This window comes from Bombus affinis, chromosome 9 (genome assembly GCF_024516045.1).
Source record: "Bombus affinis isolate iyBomAffi1 chromosome 9, iyBomAffi1.2, whole genome shotgun sequence".
Taxonomy (NCBI): domain Eukaryota; kingdom Metazoa; phylum Arthropoda; class Insecta; order Hymenoptera; family Apidae; genus Bombus; species Bombus affinis.
This window is the reverse complement of record NC_066352.1, coordinates 8189220-8207530: the sequence shown is the minus strand read 5'-3', so window position 1 is coordinate 8207530 and position 18311 is coordinate 8189220. Positions and strand designations below refer to the sequence as shown.

At 36.5% G+C, this 18311-nt stretch overlaps 1 protein-coding gene across 6 annotated transcripts in view; it reads right to left on the bottom strand.

Moving 5' to 3' along the window:
* The window catches only part of LOC126919997 (tudor domain-containing protein 1), a 311431-nt gene that overhangs the window by 189082 nt on the left and 104038 nt on the right, over positions 1 to 18311 (bottom strand). The window contains exon 1 of one of the 6 annotated variants that reach the window (XM_050729785.1): positions 7460 to 7501. The exons of the other annotated variants lie outside the window; for them this stretch is intronic. Within the exon in view, the coding sequence (XP_050585742.1) occupies positions 7460 to 7486 (27 nt within the window). The 5' untranslated portion in view covers positions 7487 to 7501. Of the gene's footprint in view, positions 1 to 7459; positions 7502 to 18311 lie in introns of those variants that run through there. 6 annotated transcript variants of the gene reach the window in all.

Genomic DNA, 18311 nt, shown 5'->3' with positions numbered 1-18311 from the left:
TTAAGCGACCCGAAGACGAGGAGTTTGTTATACAACGAAACAGTTCCAAGATGTTTAACAAACCACGACATATTTTTATGAAAACACACGAAGCGCTATGAAAGATGCAGGTTTGCACAGTAGGAGCGAACTACCTCTGAAACCATAACAGGCTCCTCAATCTCAAAAAAAAAAAAAAAAAATACACAGAAGGCCAATTCGATATGTATAATTTCCAAATAGTCATTTCTATGAACATCGAGCCGAGCCGGCAAGAATTACACAAACAAACGACTCAATTTCACTCTGCATCGCCGTACAACAGCCATCCCCGCGAAGCACGAGTACCATGAAATATCAAGGATCGTTGAACCACGCCAAACAAAAGCGGATACAAAGTGCGAGGACGAATTGAAACATAGTCGCAGCGGATGGCGAACTCTCGCCAAGAGAATTGGCTGCGAATCTCCGTCTAGATGGAATAATAAAAACCGGAAAAAGAGAGAGCGATTCATGTTTCTGGCTTGTTTACTCGCGTGCGTTCATCTAGCGCGCGTGCACCGGCAAACACGCGCGCGGCACGCTCCAGAGGAAAATCAAATAGAACGGTGCTCTATTAAAAGTCGAACGGGCATCAGGCCGACAGGGGTTATGATCGCGCATTTTAATCGCCGCGCAAATGACGCATGCTGCCCGATCGAAAATTCTGCTACGCCTCTGTAAACTTATCGACGCGATACCGCCGTGTTTTTCACGATGAAATATGCCCGACCGATAGAAAAATCGCCGATAAATGCTGGCCATTTTCTTGCTTTTTGTTTTTCATGTCGTTACCCGTTTGGTGTTTGTTAGTGTTTTATCACGGGATGGAATAAAGTGCGCGTACATAGAGAAATGTATCAGCTGCAGCATTATAGGCGGTAATTAGAAACATCGCCGATAAATCCCCTTATATTTTTGCGCGTTATTGTACGTGTTTGTCAATGTTTTTAGCGTTTCATTACGGGATGAAACGAATCACGCGTTTGCGAGGAAATTGAAAAGTGTGACGAAGTATCATAGTCGCGTTACTGTTCACAAGTACTCCAACATTTGATTACTTTTAATGGGACGTATTTCAATTACAAAATTGCAGACGAATCGAACTATAACCTTCTTCTTTATGATTTTTATGGCTACTTATCGTAATAAAATTGTACGTTTGTAATTGTCAAACTTCGTAGAATTAATAAAATGACAAACATTAATTACGAAACATTTGTTAGAAAAATGAAACGTTCTACTGGTAAATATATAACAGGGATGGATCTTAGCGCTCTGTTAGAGTCACTAAATTTTCGTAGACTAATGCTTTGTACTTTCATTAAGATACAGCGTCATGCTTCGTGTTGCTATACGGTACGAAATTCAAGTTACGGACAAGTTAATTGTAACTTTGTTGATTAAATTCGTTCGCTCGGTTGGACGAGTAAATTTAAGGTTCGAGATGCATACGAAACAGCAATTTATCAACTCCTTGTTAGATCTAAAAATTTTCTTCGAATAAGAATATTTAATGACGCGAAATTAATGGAGAAAAAGAAAGAGTGAAAACAGTTTTTGAATCGTGACACGCTGCTCATCGTGTAAAAATAATTACACTCTAAAATGGTTTCAAAATGAATCATTTTTTAGGCATGTTACTCTTCGATCAAATAACATATGAATTGTTATTTTTCTATTTTTCTTCTTGAGGAAAATGGAAATTAAAGTCATGAGACAGGAAGAAGATCGTCGTATCGCACGAAAATCCTGTAACATTTTTAGCTGAAAACTCGATCGAAGTAGCACGACAGGCTACGCACATCGAATGGTAACGTCGCCGACGAACACGCCCCGCGCAAAACTACCATCGCTGACGAAGAAGCCAATGATCATGTTATTTTCTCTTTCACCTTATTAACCGGCCTTTCTTCGCCAGACAGAGTGTAATGCCGCTATCTGCGCTTTAAATTCTGTCTCCAACGTTGAAATTGTCTCGTCGTAAAAACAATGAAACGTTCGTTGAATGAAAATTCGGTACTGTTGAGAAACGAACGTTCACGGAGAAATGTCCAATTTTCGAAGCTTCAAAAGTTTGGAAAATTTCCATATTTCAAACTGAAATGTAAGATCTTTTAAACTTAAAAATTCCAAAATTTACAGGTTCCGAAAGTCAGGTGATGGATAATTAAAAATTTCAAGGTTTCTAAAATATCAAAAAGTAAATATTTCAGGTATGCTAAGATAGAAAAATTAAGATTTTACCAATGTAATTACGACAGTGTTAATGATATTTCAAAATACAGAATATAATATTTACACGCATACGCGTCTACATCGAAGCATTTTGTAATAAGTGTTCAAATTTTGTAGCGAGTATGTACAAAGTTATTCTTTGACGTCGTTTATGGTCATTCGCAATTAATAACGTAAACCTCTCGTAATAGATTCGTTACGCAATGATGTTTCGAGAGTTCTGTGCTGATCTTGTATTCCGATTCTGCAACGCTTGCCAGGAATATTTATTACGTAGCTATACATCACTCCGTGAGAAAGGATCAGGGCCGATCGTGATGTAACGATCTGTTTCGTAGCGGTTACAGGGACAGAATTTTATTTGGAGTAAAAGGCAGAGGGATTGACTGTCAGTGATTGTAAGTATTCTCCGATACTGTGCGCAGATTCGAAGTTAGTTGGTCGTTGAAGATTGATATTGAGTGGCTCGACAAGAAACACTCGAACATTAAAAAATTCAAACGAAAAATTACGATATATTTTACGTTAATTAAGTAGCTGGTGCTTTTTTTAACATTTCCGTGACACTATTATTACGAAATTTTTATTCCATGATTACGTAGTCTCTCATGTAGATTTATTTCCTATAAGAAATTATTCCTCGTTACACCATTCACTCGTCTCATCCCTCGAAAAAAACAGATTCAAACAAATATCGAAATTGAGAGTTACATCAACGAAAACTCTATCGTTTCTTCCTAATCTATTACACCATTGTTACAGCTACTGTTAATTAATTCTTCACTTTGAACGATTACAGATTTATACAAATCTCTTCCTCAAAAAGAATCTTTCGTTGTGTCATCGCCCCTTTTATCCTTCGACGTAAACTATAGCAGACACAACTACGGAAAGAGCAAAAAACTAAGAAACAACTGCTAAATCGCCCGGAAGAGCAGCAAAGTGTATTCGGATGATAACAAAGGTATAATCCCTTCGGCCCTGTAAGCTTCTTCGACAAGGCTGGTGGTAGTTCGTCGACTGGGACGTGCGGAATACTTTGAGCGTACAAAACAAACTCGAAACGATGATTAACCGGCGAATAGGATGGGCAAACCGACGAGTTTACTTAGTGGCCAAATCTACTAATAGAATGCGACGTTTGTAAGCAGACCGCAAGCTTTGAAACCGCCATTCCGTTTGATATCCGAAAATTTCGCCGCTGTCAGTTTTGGTCGTCCGTCCGCGAAACGTTTAAAATCTTCGACTTTGTAATTCCTGTTTTTCCACTGTCGCGTTCTAGGACGAGGTTAGAAATCTAATTGTGGCCCGTCGGAGACTTTGCTCGGTTATTTTGTTGCTGGTGGTTGTTAAAAAGTAGGACATAGTTTTCGAGCTGTGAAATGCAGGAAATTATACAGATGCACGTAGTAAATGCATGAATTTGGTAAGTTTCCTTTTTTCTATGCAAACTTAAGGAATTTCGAGGGAAACGATGCAATAAAAATTTTCTGGTAAATTGAATAAAAAATTACGTAAAGTACTGTGTGTTTTTTAAATATATTTGCGAGCATTAAACGACGAACGTTGATACGAAAGTAATTTGTAATATTTAGGAAAAATAAGAAAGAGAATTTGTCCCATTAGTTTTACTTTATTCAGTTACTTTCATTTCGCCCTGTGAAATGATGGTTGTAGCTGACAAGTCATTATTTTTACGTCATATTGTCATTTTATAAAAGTTTCGCTTTTTAATCGAAACAAATAGAACGAAAAAAGGTCGTTTTGTAAGCCGGTAAACATCTGCGTCCCAGAGATTCAGATTCCACGGAAGCCAAGAGGATTTCAATCTCCACGTTGTCCACCAATTGGAATCTTTTAATCGCTTTTGCCGCGTCGAATCTAACACTCTCAGGAATTCAAGTTTCATTTGAATATTTCTCTACAATTTTACTAAGAATCTCAGTTTCTCCTTTCCTTTTCCCTTTCTAAATATGTGTCTTCTTTTACATAAATGGCGATCTTAAAGTCTTGTTTGAATTTTGGACTTGCACATCTTCGCTTTCAATACACGTTTACGCGTATTCCTATCATGTAATTGTGACTTGATCCATAGCATTAAACGTGGGTACATCTATCAAAGAAAATTTTAGTCACGAGCATAAATTCAATTTAATGAGACGAGTGTTTCGCATAAAAAAATATGCAAATACATATATTTAGTAAAAAAAAATAGTACACAACATGAGTAGCTATGTTATGTACGCTATAGTACGACAAACTTGTAGACTTTAAACATGGCCCCACTGAGTACTGAAGCTTATTAATTGAATGAATAATTGACTAAGTATTTTTGTAATATCTATGAAATATATATTTATACTAAATAGCTTATGATTTCTCGACATATTTGGTGGTATGTTTCCAACTTTTGCAATATAATTGCGATAAACAAATTTCAATGTAGTAGTAATGAAATTTCGAAATATTTCGCGTTACACACATAACAAATTCATGCATGAATACCGTCGTAAGTCAGGCTACAATAGTGCACATATTATAGCTATTCCACTCGATTATTGCTTAATCATCGTCATTCGAATTAATCGTTTCACCATGTAGAACAGGATGGCCAGTGAAATTTGTATCGAAACATTTTGACGACACAAACCAACGTGTATTGGTCGCAAGAACATTAAACTCTGTGTTGACTGTAAATGGGCTGCATAATTAGGGACCGCGATATTGTCGGAAAACAGCAACCCCGTCACCCTTCTGCATTTTGCATATTTTACCCGCGTTTATATTTCTCTCAAGTGGCGCAAAGGGTTGATTAAAAAGCGATGATCGCGACACGAGCGAAACCCGTTTTTAACGGGATAAAGGGATTTCCTTTGCGAGTTAACGTCGCCTCGTTACCTCCAGAGAACATCGACGAGTCTAGAAAATGGTGTTTTGTATTTCTGTCGCGTCGATGATGCAATGGCGCTCGTAAATCTTTTGTCATTCTGATATTCGTCCAATAACGATAAATAATATACAGGCGAAATTATTTTATTTCTCTTCTTTCTCTTTTGATACTATGACGAACGAGTAGCTTCGAAAAATTTTTGTTTCCAAGTGGAGAGTATCTCGCAGTTTTTTCGACGCAATAATAAAAAATGAAGATTAAGGACCACAAGGTAGGAGAATAGTTGCGAACAAATTTGAAAAACGCGCAAACAGTATTAGAAGCTTAATTGCGGAAAATGTATTTCTCAAATTAGAATACTGTCAATCGTAATGATCTATTTCCTAATCATTCCTTATTATCACTTGCGAACCTTAATAACTAACTTAAGCGTCTTAACTTAATTCTAATATAAAATCTTTGAATAAATAATTCGTATCGTTCGGTTAAAGACTCAATCGTTGGTTAATCATAACTTAATTAACTACGCTCCGATTACTATAAGAATCAAACGAATAGCACGATAGAGTGACCGCAGTAAATTAAATAAATTGTGAAAAATTATTAGGCGAATGAGATCAGTGTAGTTTCGCGATAAAACGACCTATAGGGAACGTTTCGTTCCGCAATATGTGCGTGGCAGATAGACGTTAGGCTGGGCGCAATGTGGCACGATTATTGCGGTTAACTTTACGAGATGGCTCGTGTTACACTATCCAATATCCTGCACGTGCGTACGATTGCTACTATACGGCTTCGGCACGTCGTTCCAGATGGCAAATCGTTCGCCTGCGCCAGGGAGAACTTGTTGCAACATCCCTATACGTTTGTATTTTTCACACTAATCAGTGTGAATTTAACGATAAAGAACAAAGATACTAAACTGAATTGAATTTCTTGTAAAATACGATTCGATAAAAATTGTAGGAACAAATATAGAAAGAACAAAAAGAAGGAACCTAAAATATCCTTAATATCGACAGTGAGGAAATGAATCTGTTAATAATAAATTAATAATTGTGAATATATTCTATATATTTCTTAAAAATACTATAAATGACATTTTATAGATAAAAATGTTCAAAAAGGTAAGGAAGTGTGGATAACTTAATTTATGGTTGTATCATAGTCAAGTTTTGATATACGTCACAAAAGAACTATAAAATTTCGATCGAGCTATAAAAAAAAAAAAACTATAAAACTCCTCCAAATTCCCTGCCTCATCCCTCTCCCACTCTCTCATATCTTTGCTGCATTTTGTGCAACATTAAAAAGAACAAAAAAGTGATTTGATTTTGCAGTGAATTTCGTACGATGTCAACTTTCAAATCTATAAAAGTTAATTAAAAATTGTACTCAGCGGTCGATATACGTATAAAAGAAAAAAGCTGCAAGAGTGGGAAATTTGAAACGCAAACATCCCTTCCCCTTGACGAGCGCGAAGAGCAGTAAAAACTGTCAGAACTAGAACGAACTAAATTACACCGATCTTTTATTGCGACACGTTTATACGTCGGTCGCGGCGGAGATGTAGCATGGAAGCTGTATCGTTACCGGGGAAACTCTTGGGGCGGGACCGAGGCCATATTCTGGCTCGTTCCCTGGCTACAGATTCACCGAGGATTGTAAACAAAAATACGATCTTACCATCTGCAACGGCTTCTGTTCGCTACTACACCGCCACAGTTTCTTAATGGCTCATACTTAATTTCTTTCCGTATTCGAAACGTTCACGATCGTTCCATTATGCCATATCCGATGCAGAATCTTTCTGCAGAATCACCCGTTTCCAACGACCAGTGTAGTATAACGGTATATTTCTTGTTAGACGGAGAATTTAAAAGTCGGTAGATAAAGAATGAATTTCAGTTTTCTACGATTTCACTTTAACGAACAGTAAGAAAGAAAATTTGTAATTTATGTAGATTGAATTTTGTTTGAATGAGTTCGCTCTATGGAAGAGCGAAGTTTGTTTAATTTTTGTTTAACTCTCAACTATTACCATGGACTTGTGAATCAGTCTACACGTTATAAATATTGTTATAGTAATTATACAAACTATTAACGTCTTGCTTTGATATATACGTATTTCTAAATCGTTTGTTAAAAATAGTAAATTTTCCGAGTTTATTAAACACTAATGCAAAATAATAATGGGTAAAATTATGGTAGAAAAAGAAGAAGGAGAAAAGTTATTTAGGCAAACAAGAAATTAAACTGTAATCGTTGTAACAGAAGAAGAGAAAAGAATAAAATAAAACAGTCGTTACTCACGTTATACGCAGCATGAATCAGAAACATCTATGTACGTTGGATCGTCGTTGTTTGAACACGCCACTAATTACGTATTTACAAATTACGAACCGGATATTTCCGATACTACACGCGCGAACCACGTTTATCACGTAAGCGACACACCCGACCGGATCGATGGTCGAAGCGTATGTGAGCCGATTTTCCAGATTCCAACCCTCTGTTCTACTGGAACGTGACCTGTTGATACGAAATTCCGCAAAAACTTTCGACTCAAGGACTGCGCATCATGTGAAATTATTATTGCCACCGAGTTTTGTGTTTACAACACGTCGCGCTTCTATCGTACAGCAAAAATATGTTTACGATTTCGAACGAAGAATTTAAACACGGAAATTAAAAATGTTATATTATCTACTTATAGTGCATAATAATTCTCTCTCTCTCTCTCTTTTCCATTCATTATACTGCTTTACAAAAATTGTAGATTCTGTGTGTCGTATAAAAATTAAAAATCGCAATTACCAATAAATCTACAATTACATTTGTTCATACGTATTTATCCATTCCATTATTGCATTTTCTACTTTCAAATCCATAAATGTACATAGTATAAACATCAACAGTTTAGTTATCAATCGATCGTCAGTTACTATAGATTACGCTGTTGATTTAAAAATACACAAACGATACACCGTACGTACGAACTACACCATAAAATACGTAATTGATATTAACAGATCTATCGTTTTTATTCTGTGGATTCGCGCAGCATAAGTACAAACCTAAGCCAGATAAAAAGCACGCATACATCGATCTACGTTTGTGTTCTCTAGCCTCCACTTGTCTACATAAAACACTCGTGCATGAAGGCCCACTACTACAGACAGCCACTCGCCATACGCTATACAACTCCCATAAACGTCCTAATACGTTGCAAGTTACAAGCAACCCTATAACGCAGCACGTTTACGCCAGCTTTCGCATCCAACTGCCGAATTTATCTTCACATCGGTGATACACGCGAAGAGGGGCACACGTATTAAAAACCACCCTCCCCTGGTCACGGTGTTTCGACACAGGTAGAGGGATGTTGGTAACGGAGAACAGGGGATGCGCTTTAGACGGAATTGCAGGGAGCGCCTCCGCCATTAACTTTGATGCGCTTATAAAACGCAGTAGGTTCGAGCCGGTGCATGCATACACGCAGTACATGTGTACAGTGTATATGCATGCAACCAGGAATATAGAGTTTCCAAATTTAATAGCCCTGTGTGTCGAGCAGGACGCAGAAATGAGGAATGGGTACACACCAAGTATAGTGGGTGGCTCTCGACCATAAATACGCTAGCTGGTTGATTATATGGAGCCCCATGTCAAATCGACCCCTGGCCACCCCCGCGCGAGTTTCCATCTCCCCAATCCTACGCGCGGATATAGCCCCTTTTCGTTGCAACCACACAACGTTCAGCCTGGAGCGTGTGGCTACGTTTTATCCTCGTTTCTATCTCGTTCACGTCGCGACTCGATCCTCTTCACCGCCAAACACACGTTTCGCTCTCTTTCGTCTCTGTTTCTCAAGTTTCGCCGGGTTTGCTCTCTCCCGTCTTTCCACTTTCCACGTGGCACGTTTGTTTGGCGAGGATAACGCCGACACGATCTGGTCACGGCAAATATCTCGGAGACCGGCTGAAGAGACGAACAGAGTTGCTTCGGTCCGCCCGATTAGATTCAATTTGGATCTCTGTTTAGTTGCTGCAGTTTTAGGGGGTAATTACGTTTGCGTGTGACGCAACAGCGAGCAAAAACGTGGCTTTTCCGAGGATTTTTAAAGTCGTTTCCGTCTGACACGTGGAATCGCTTGGATGCGCCCGATTAAATTCCATTTGGATTTCTAATTGTTGAAGTTTGCGCAGATTTTGTATAATTAAGATTTAGAGGGAGGATGATTTCTTTTGGCAGAATATTAGGATTGCTTTTGAGTGACATTTCCATTGATTCAGTATGACAGTATGACAGTGTGGTAAATATAATACTCAAGTTTATTTTATTTTCAAAATCTTCTAATGAAATTCCTTTATTAAAGTTAAAATATCGAAGGTGCATACTATACTAAACAATTTATTATACAATGAAATTTTCTTTGTTTATATTCAAAGTTAGAATTCATTAAGATCTTTGAAATGCAATTGAAGATTGTTAAACGCTGCAGCTTCTAAAGTGAAATAAATAAAACTTCCATCTCCTCTCAGAGACAATTGATGATGACTATCGCTAGACAAAATAATTTTCGTAATACGGTGATATAATAGATGAAATTTAGAAAACGTCAATAAGAAATAAGAAGAAAACGAATTCTTAATTCTTGCTTCCTTAGAAACTAAAGAAACTAACTTAAAAGAACATTACTTTACAAGAGGTCCGTGAATATACAATTTGAAAGGATTGAAATTAACACGATTAACCTCGAATAGGAACGACTATTATTTCCTGAAGCTCGAACACGCCGATTTGCGACAAGAGCCTCGGGTCAACTACTTCTATTGCAGTTAACTCGAGCAATGACGAGCCACGTTTCACGGCGTAGCCTGCAGCATTCATAATCGAGTCCCGGCGCGGCCGGTTTTTGGGGCGCTCGCGTTTGTACGTTTGAGCGCGTTGTTAATCGACTATGTGCAATTATTTACAATATCCTGTAGATTCAATATTAATCAAAGGGCTAACGACTGTCATTTCGTATTCCCGTTAATCGTAAATTCACCGATCCCCCGCAATCCTACGTTATAATCCGCCGCAAATTTCACAATTTCGCGTAGTGAGCGGATCATCGTGCTGGTTCGCGACGATGTAACGCGTCAGTGAGTAAGTTTACTGATATAGCGATATGATTAATTGCACTATATAGCGGATAATTCTCGTTCGTTCCTCTACCATCGAATTTTCTGCCAACGCTTGGAAATTCAAGATGAATATTATTAGCATGCGAATGTTCACGCAAATTCATATTTTTTAATTTTTGTTTCTCATTGCTAAGAATTTTATAGGATGTTAGACAAACCTAAAAAAACTGGTAAAAATTCTCGTTTGAAATTGTCGACTTATGGGACCCAGATGAAAATCAAAGGTGAAACGCGTCTATCGCTGGTTTCGCAATGAATTTGTTTTATTCGGTAAAAATGGGAAAGTTAATGGAAGTTACGAGTACAGCATATGCGGAATGGAAACCTTTAAACACGCATTTCTCATGAAACTTTTAGCAACGTGTCCTATGCATTTAATACAGTATGACGTGCACCACCTATGCGCAAAATTGGAGCCAAATGAATGTGCTGCTCTCCTCTCATAACTTTATTAAATTAACATTATCATCGCTATAATCATCCCCGTGGATTGTATCTGCACATGTGTTCGCATGTATGAAATCATGTGTATGGTTCAATAATTTGTTAGGTCCACAGTTTTCAGCGCTTTTCCTTTATCAATTTTCGAAGATTTCAAAATTTTAGATACGATAGTAGTCTACGCGTATATTAAATAGAGACTTAAACGTCTGGTTGTAAATTTTATATATATATTTCTCATAAATTTATTTCTATTGCATGTTTTGAATATAAGCATTTTTTATGTATTATTATATGTTATTTAAATATTGTTAGTATGTTATATTAACCAGATATAATAACACAGGAGTAGATTGAGACTTGTAATGACTAGTAATGTTGAATAGAAATACGAACTGTCAATTTAGATCGTTCGAAACAAGGCATCTTCAAGTAGATTCGACCTTACTATTATTATTGTTTCTCCCAGATTTTTTCAACATCATCGAGAAAATTATTCTCAGATAATTAGCTACTGTTTACATATTTAAAATACAACGTGCCGAGAAATCATAGTAACTTATACTTACAAACAAACGAAAGTTTAAAATCATTAAATATAAATTCACAAACCATTTACTAAAACAACGAATAATTCTACCAATGCCAAAAATTCCAAATTCTTCGATTATTGTTGAGATTCACACCTGGCCTTCATCACCAGCCATTTACCCGCAAAAACAACTAACCACCGTTGCACAAATTATGCAGGACCTCTGAAAAGCACCGGACAAATACCCGCCCTTGAAGTTCTTTCATGTTCTTAATCAGCAGGAACAAAGATAAATACGTCCACGTCTGGAAATAAGAGAAAAGTTTCGAGGCAAGTGGCCGCGCGTGCGGATGGAAACGGCTGTTCCGGTGTATAGACAGGGCAGGAAGAGAACGAGAGAGAGCACACTGTTGCTTGGCGAGCTGGCAGCACGCTTTCGGGCCTCTATATAGCCACGACTCGTGTAATCGCGCACTTCACCCCATTTCTCGCTATAGAATGCAACACGCGACTCCTGCACCCGCTCACGTGCCTGTTCCATGCGCCACAAGTGGCTGCGAACACATCGTTCACCGGCCCTGCGCTCTCTCGCATTGTCTCTCTCGTTTGTGTTCGTTGTAACCACCAACTAGCCAACCCCTTTTCGCTGTGTTTCGTTCGTTCGGATAATTACGCTATCCACGCGTGATCATCGTTCGGACGACTCTGGCGCATTTTGTGCAGCGCATAGAAATACTCGTTGATTTTGAGATCAGGCGTTGTGTGTAAAGTATGTTTGCGTAGTTAGACCTAGTTGGCTGTTTGACTTTTGATCTGTTCCGTGTTGTTGTTTTTATAATTACGCTATCCGCGTGTATCCGGAGTTTCGATAACCGTGGCGCATGTTGCCGAGCGCATAGAAATACTCGTTGGCTTTGAGATCAGGCGTGCTGCACGTGAAGCTTCGCGTAGTTAGACCCAGTTGGCTGTTTGACTTTTCATCTGTCGTGTGTGTTTTTATAATTATGCTATCCGTGTGTGCCTAAAGTTTCGATAACCGTGACGCATTTTATGGAGTGCACAGGAACACACGCTGCTTCTGAGATCAGGTGTTACAGAGGTTCGTGTGGCTGCGGCTGGTTGCACCAATTGTGCAACGATGTTTGAGTTCTAATTTGTTGTGTAATTGTTATTTTTAGCGAGTGTGGTATGGTGGTATATTGAAGTTTTTAAGAGAACTATTGGTCGATGTTGGCAGACGTTGACTGACGTTGAACAGAAGGCTGTACATTACGTGCAACCAGTACACCGTAACGTTTAAAATTGCCACGGGATTAAACTCAAAGAAATCGTCGATGGTAAGCGAAAAAATTGATTTCGGTGGAGAAATTAAGAAGAAAGAACGTAATAACTTCTGACGTAACATTTCGATGAATCGATTACTTTTCAAATTATTTACGATTTTCTAAAAATACTTTTTGATCTTACGAAAACTCACATAGCAACGATAATTTCAGAAATTTTCTAAGCCTATTGTACTTGTAGGTGTATTTACACAGTACTGCTGAGTTTATTACCAAGTATAATTAATCTCGATCGTATAATTTCAGGCGAAAACAGGTAAGACAGATATAGAACTAAAACAGAAGAATATTGTAAATTGAATTTTCCGCAACGAACAGAATTTAACGACAGTGTGTTATTAAAGGTATCAGCATTTCTGATGAGACTACACGCGATTGGATTATCTTTCCTGGTGGTTAATGTGAAAATTAGTTTATCGTGTGTCTGGTGGACGGAATGCTGAATGTAATGAGATGTTTCGTAATAACATGTTATTAAAGCAGTGAGTGTTGTTAATGAACATAGCAAAGTGTGACTGAAGTGAAAATTTCAACTGTTTTATTGGGCAATCAGGAAAATTTTTATAATAGTCCCTACCTTTGACAAACATAGTGGGATTTATAAAAATTTATATAAAAAATTGTCTAATTTGTACTTCTTATTATTTCCTGGATTTTCACTTTGAGAAGCTTTCAGCCGTCAATCGCACGCTCTTAGAAATTCTACGTGCTTTATCTTACATCGCGAGGAAAAGTAGTTTTCCAGCCACTCTCTTGGATAGAATAATTCTAGTGATTATGCTATTTAATAACAATGCCGTTGAACACTTAATGTATTATTTTTTATCATTAAGTAAAAAAAATTTTCCTAGAAAGCGTAGTTCAAAATTGACCTTTCGTCGATATTTTTGAAACATGGATAATTAGTACAGTTTAAATCAAAATATATTAGATTAATTTAAAAATATTTACACAAATTTGTTACTTGTTCTATATTTTACGTGAAACTGGATATTAACAGATACTAATTGCGTTAAAGTACTTGCGAGGCAATAACGTTGAAACTACATAAATTATTCTAAATCCAACTCAAATCGTACTGCGTTGCCTATGAATATCATTAACAATGTTGGAATTGAAAATTTAATTGCGAGAGATTAATTTATTTAGCCTTTACAAATGCGAACAATCTCCTTTGCGTAATAAATTAATTAAATTAAACTGTAAGAAGAGAAGAATAGAAAAAAAAGAAAAAAGATAATGAAGCAAATATACTGTAATAAAAAAAAAGACTCGTAATTGAAATGAAGTTCTTCTTTGAAATCTTCAAAGAACGAGAAAATTCACAAAGGAATTTGTCGGAAGTATTTGATGTGCCTCATTAAGTAAAATCGATTTCTCTTGAAACATTCTACTCAAGGTAACAATTAACAGTATTTCACTTTATGCAGGTAATTATTAGTTGAGCTATTTATTTCACGATAAATAACCTTGATTTAAGCTCTGTGTTGCAACCGTTTCATTTACCATGTAATATATGGCCAAGCATTTGTTTTAACCGGGATCCAGCGAAATCTACTTTCTGATGATAAAGTTATACGGAGGTACAATTAGAAGAAACAATCTTCGTCACGATAGGAGAACTTTCCTCTGAATTTTGTAGTTTCTTTAAAGTGAATTTAAGGTTCGTGGATTTACGTTCTCGTTGTCGTTGTGAAAAATATAAGCTGTACGAAATAAAATTCTGAAATACAATTAAAAAATTCTTTTTACAAGACAAAAGAAAAGAAACGGAAGAAATATCCAGATATCCTTCAATTCCTTTGTAAAAAGAATATGATTTTTTAAATGTACGATTACATCAAATTTGTTTGTGAATGTTTTCCGATATTACAGGAATGAAACCATTTTGTCAAATCCATCGAAAATGATTCGATTCCAGGGAAATAAGTAATATTGAATGTAGGAAATACATGGTGACAATTTCCATTAAGCTTATATTGCATCATCAATCAATAATTTATTCATAACGTACTTCCACTAAATGCAACATTATATTGTCATCGTCACTCAATAATCCACACGACAAAGACGATTTGATTATCAGTCATTTATAAAATAGAATCCCAATCGAAAACACTATTGCTGCAAAAACAACAAACAAATGGTTCCACATACACGAAACCTTCCATAAATTTATACTGATGATTACCGTTCTATTGATACTGCGTTATCAATTAATAACTGACTCATAAAATATTACACTTCCGACATCGTGAAATTTAATTCTACATCAATATTATCAGTTAATGGCGTACGTAACAGTAAAATCGTTTACAGAATCAATTATTATTATAGAAAATGCAAATTTTAGTCGAAGATATTATTGGAACTAACCTGACAGCCACGACTATAAATTTTAATTGAAGATTGTATCAAACACATAAAATATCGAATGATCTTGAAAACGAAAATCTAAGGAAGATAATTAACTGGATTCCTAGACACTTATACGTATAATAAACTACCATAAACATAGAAATCCAATTAAAAATACCACTATTGGAAACACAACAAGCAAAAGATCTTTACCAGAGAATCCTCGATAAATCCACTATCATTTGATTGAAATTTTCAAACGCGATATCGCCATTCCAAGAATAATATGTTTATTTATTTTCGCATATTAGATGAAAATGAAACCAGCTGGTCGATGAATTTACGATAATTTTATATCTTTTTCTACGAAGTTACCTATCTACTTTAATTCCGACAAACTTTAATGATAAGAGCCTGTATTGTTTTAAACTTAACTCTTTAAAAAATCCTATTACTTACGAAATAATCCAATATATCGTCACTGTCATTCAAAATGGCACAATCCAAAGATTTCTAGCGATTTGTTACTGTACATTTATAAAAATAAAACAATCAGCGAAGGAGACGATTGCGTGATCACCGGCATGTATAATAATTGCACTTTGAGCGTAATTTGTTATCTGTTAAGTTCGTTAGTATAATTAGTACGCATTTGACTGATGCCAGCCTGGAGCAGACACATAACCCTCTTGCCTAATCAGAGTTTCATGTATAATAATCGCATAGTAAGTTGCTTCTGCGACGGTGAATCGTGAGAAAGGTGGAATTGCTAAACTTTCCATAGAGAAGGTCAACCACGATCAGCCTAATATGTCACGGTTATGAATTCTAAAGAAATGCCTGCGAATTACACGCGAGTGTCTCTCCGTAGAAGATCAGCGAACACGGAGACAACGGTTGACGTTGGTATTTAGAAAGTGCAAATATGTAATTCCAACAAGGATGGATAATTATTTCGATGAAAGTTTGGACCATTGGCTGGATATAACGGGAAATAGTTTTTGCCTTTTATGATTCATAGTTTTGCCTTGGTTTATTCCAAGTGCGTAATCTTCCTTTCCGTTGGAGTAGTCCTTCAGAGTGATTTAAGAGACGATTCTTAATGAAGAGATTTATAATGAAGAGAATCTTCATATCGAGAGATATGTAAATACTTTAGGTATTTTTTTAACATTGATAAGAAGATTTGTATGTTGAAAATTGTTTCTTAATGACAACCTGTATTAATCTTAGGCACATACTTAGTGTTTCATAATATATATCAGTATTTTTTCATTGCACTCTTCTGACTGATATTAAAGATGAAAGATACGAATAATCTCCTTATATACCCTTGTTCAATATTGTATATATTATTCCACAATAATTCGCTGATTAATATTACCTGTTGCTTGGAAGCCTAGTCCAATAAATTATCACAATTTCAAATAAAGATTAAATGCTTCTCGTTCTGAAGCTTCCAAACCTTGGAAAGATAATTTCATCTCGTCGATGAAAGAACAAGAAATTGCAAGCAAAGGAAAACAGAGAATACAATCTTCAAAGTCTTCCTGTTTAAATCCACTATCGATCATCCAATATAAAACCACGTCTATTAATAGCAACAGCAGCTGGAGACTAACGAATTCGCGTTAACCGGAGATTTCAGATTCTTCCAGAAACACTATTCACGGATGTTAGAATGGAATCACGCTTCTTAAATAACAGAGAAGCGGTGTAAAAGAAGACTCGTATTAACCAATCAGCGGAATGTTTCAGTCATCAAACGTTGAGATGCTACGATTTCAGTAGATGGAACATGCGGTTAGCAAGCAGGCGTCGAGAAAACTTCCGAAATTGCCTCGAGACATAACACGTGCAAAACGAGGCAGAAAATGATGTCTGGCCACAAGCTTCGTAATTCGAGGATACGAGCCGGTAAATAGCCGGTGAATTATGTAGCAAAGAGATAATCGTAGGAGGAGTTCGCTTTAAAAATTTAATTGATACGAGTAGCTGGATCGTGACGAATGAAATTGCTCTGCGTCAGCTCTGTTCCAATGGATGGTTGCTGTTAAGACAATGACGCGCCCTTAATCTTTGGAGTATCGGAGTATCTCACCAAAGTGCCTTCTGAGAACCTTTCTGCAAAAATTATCACGAATTCCTGTCGTGACATCCTATCGTACAATGAATTCTGGTTTGGTGAATTTACTCTAAATTCGAATGCAGAATGTACAGACTATAGAATATTTTCTTAGGTTAGTGTATCGCGAATAGAATACAATAAATGGTAAAACATTGAAATTTTTACTGGTAGATTATAATACGCAATAAATGTTGTATAGTGATTATAGTCACACATCAAGATGACGATACGATTTATTAATTGTTAAAATTGTGGAATACCAAAACTATACTAAAAGTTCTATTATTGATTTTTGATAGAAGATTTATAGCTTAGGTAACGATGCCTACGCTATAATTTCCCAATAATAAGACAAAAGGATTGTCAATAGTCGTTTAGCAATACACAAGGTGTACCTCGGAGAGATGTCATCGGTAATTTAACTTCGCGTACCTTTCATCTCGCCGTCAACTGTGAAAAGATACTCGTTAAAGTATCAACTAATCTTAGTAAAAATTATAAAAAGAAATTCTGCCGAAGGAAGAAGCTCAACAACGACAAAAACTCTGTAAAATATCTCTTCCATTCCACCGAGAATCATAAAATTTAAATAAAACCCCACAAAAGAGATCTCGACAAAAAAAAAAACACTGTTAAAAAAGTATTCTCTGAAATTTTCGCGTCTCGTTAAATTTTCATTTGACCAGAACAGAAAGAAGAATTAAAATAAAATTCCATTGGGAAGATTTCCATAAAAAAAAGCTCAAGATTCGGTACATTCGAAAAACATTGAAAAGCAACCCGATAATCGCATCTCAAATGGGATATCGTACATGTAGCGGGTATTTTTAAGCTGGCCGGTGGAATATCTATTCGATATATATTCCCTTTGCGAAAAGAACCGGCACGATCAAATATATAAAATCACTCGAATAATTGATTCCGGCTTAATGCGTCGCATTAACGGAATTGTAAATTTTAGCTTTGTGAGAGAGACAGCCGCTCAACAACGGCCAAAGGGTTAAATCGTAATTAGCGGATGGCAAAACCGGACGGATATAACACGTAGAATCCTAACGACACGCAATCCCATAAAAGCACCCCTAACCCCTCTCTTTCTCTCTTCCTGGCTGTGTGCAACTCGCGCGATTTTCCCGCTGTAAAAGAGTTTCCGTGATTTTTACTCAAATTA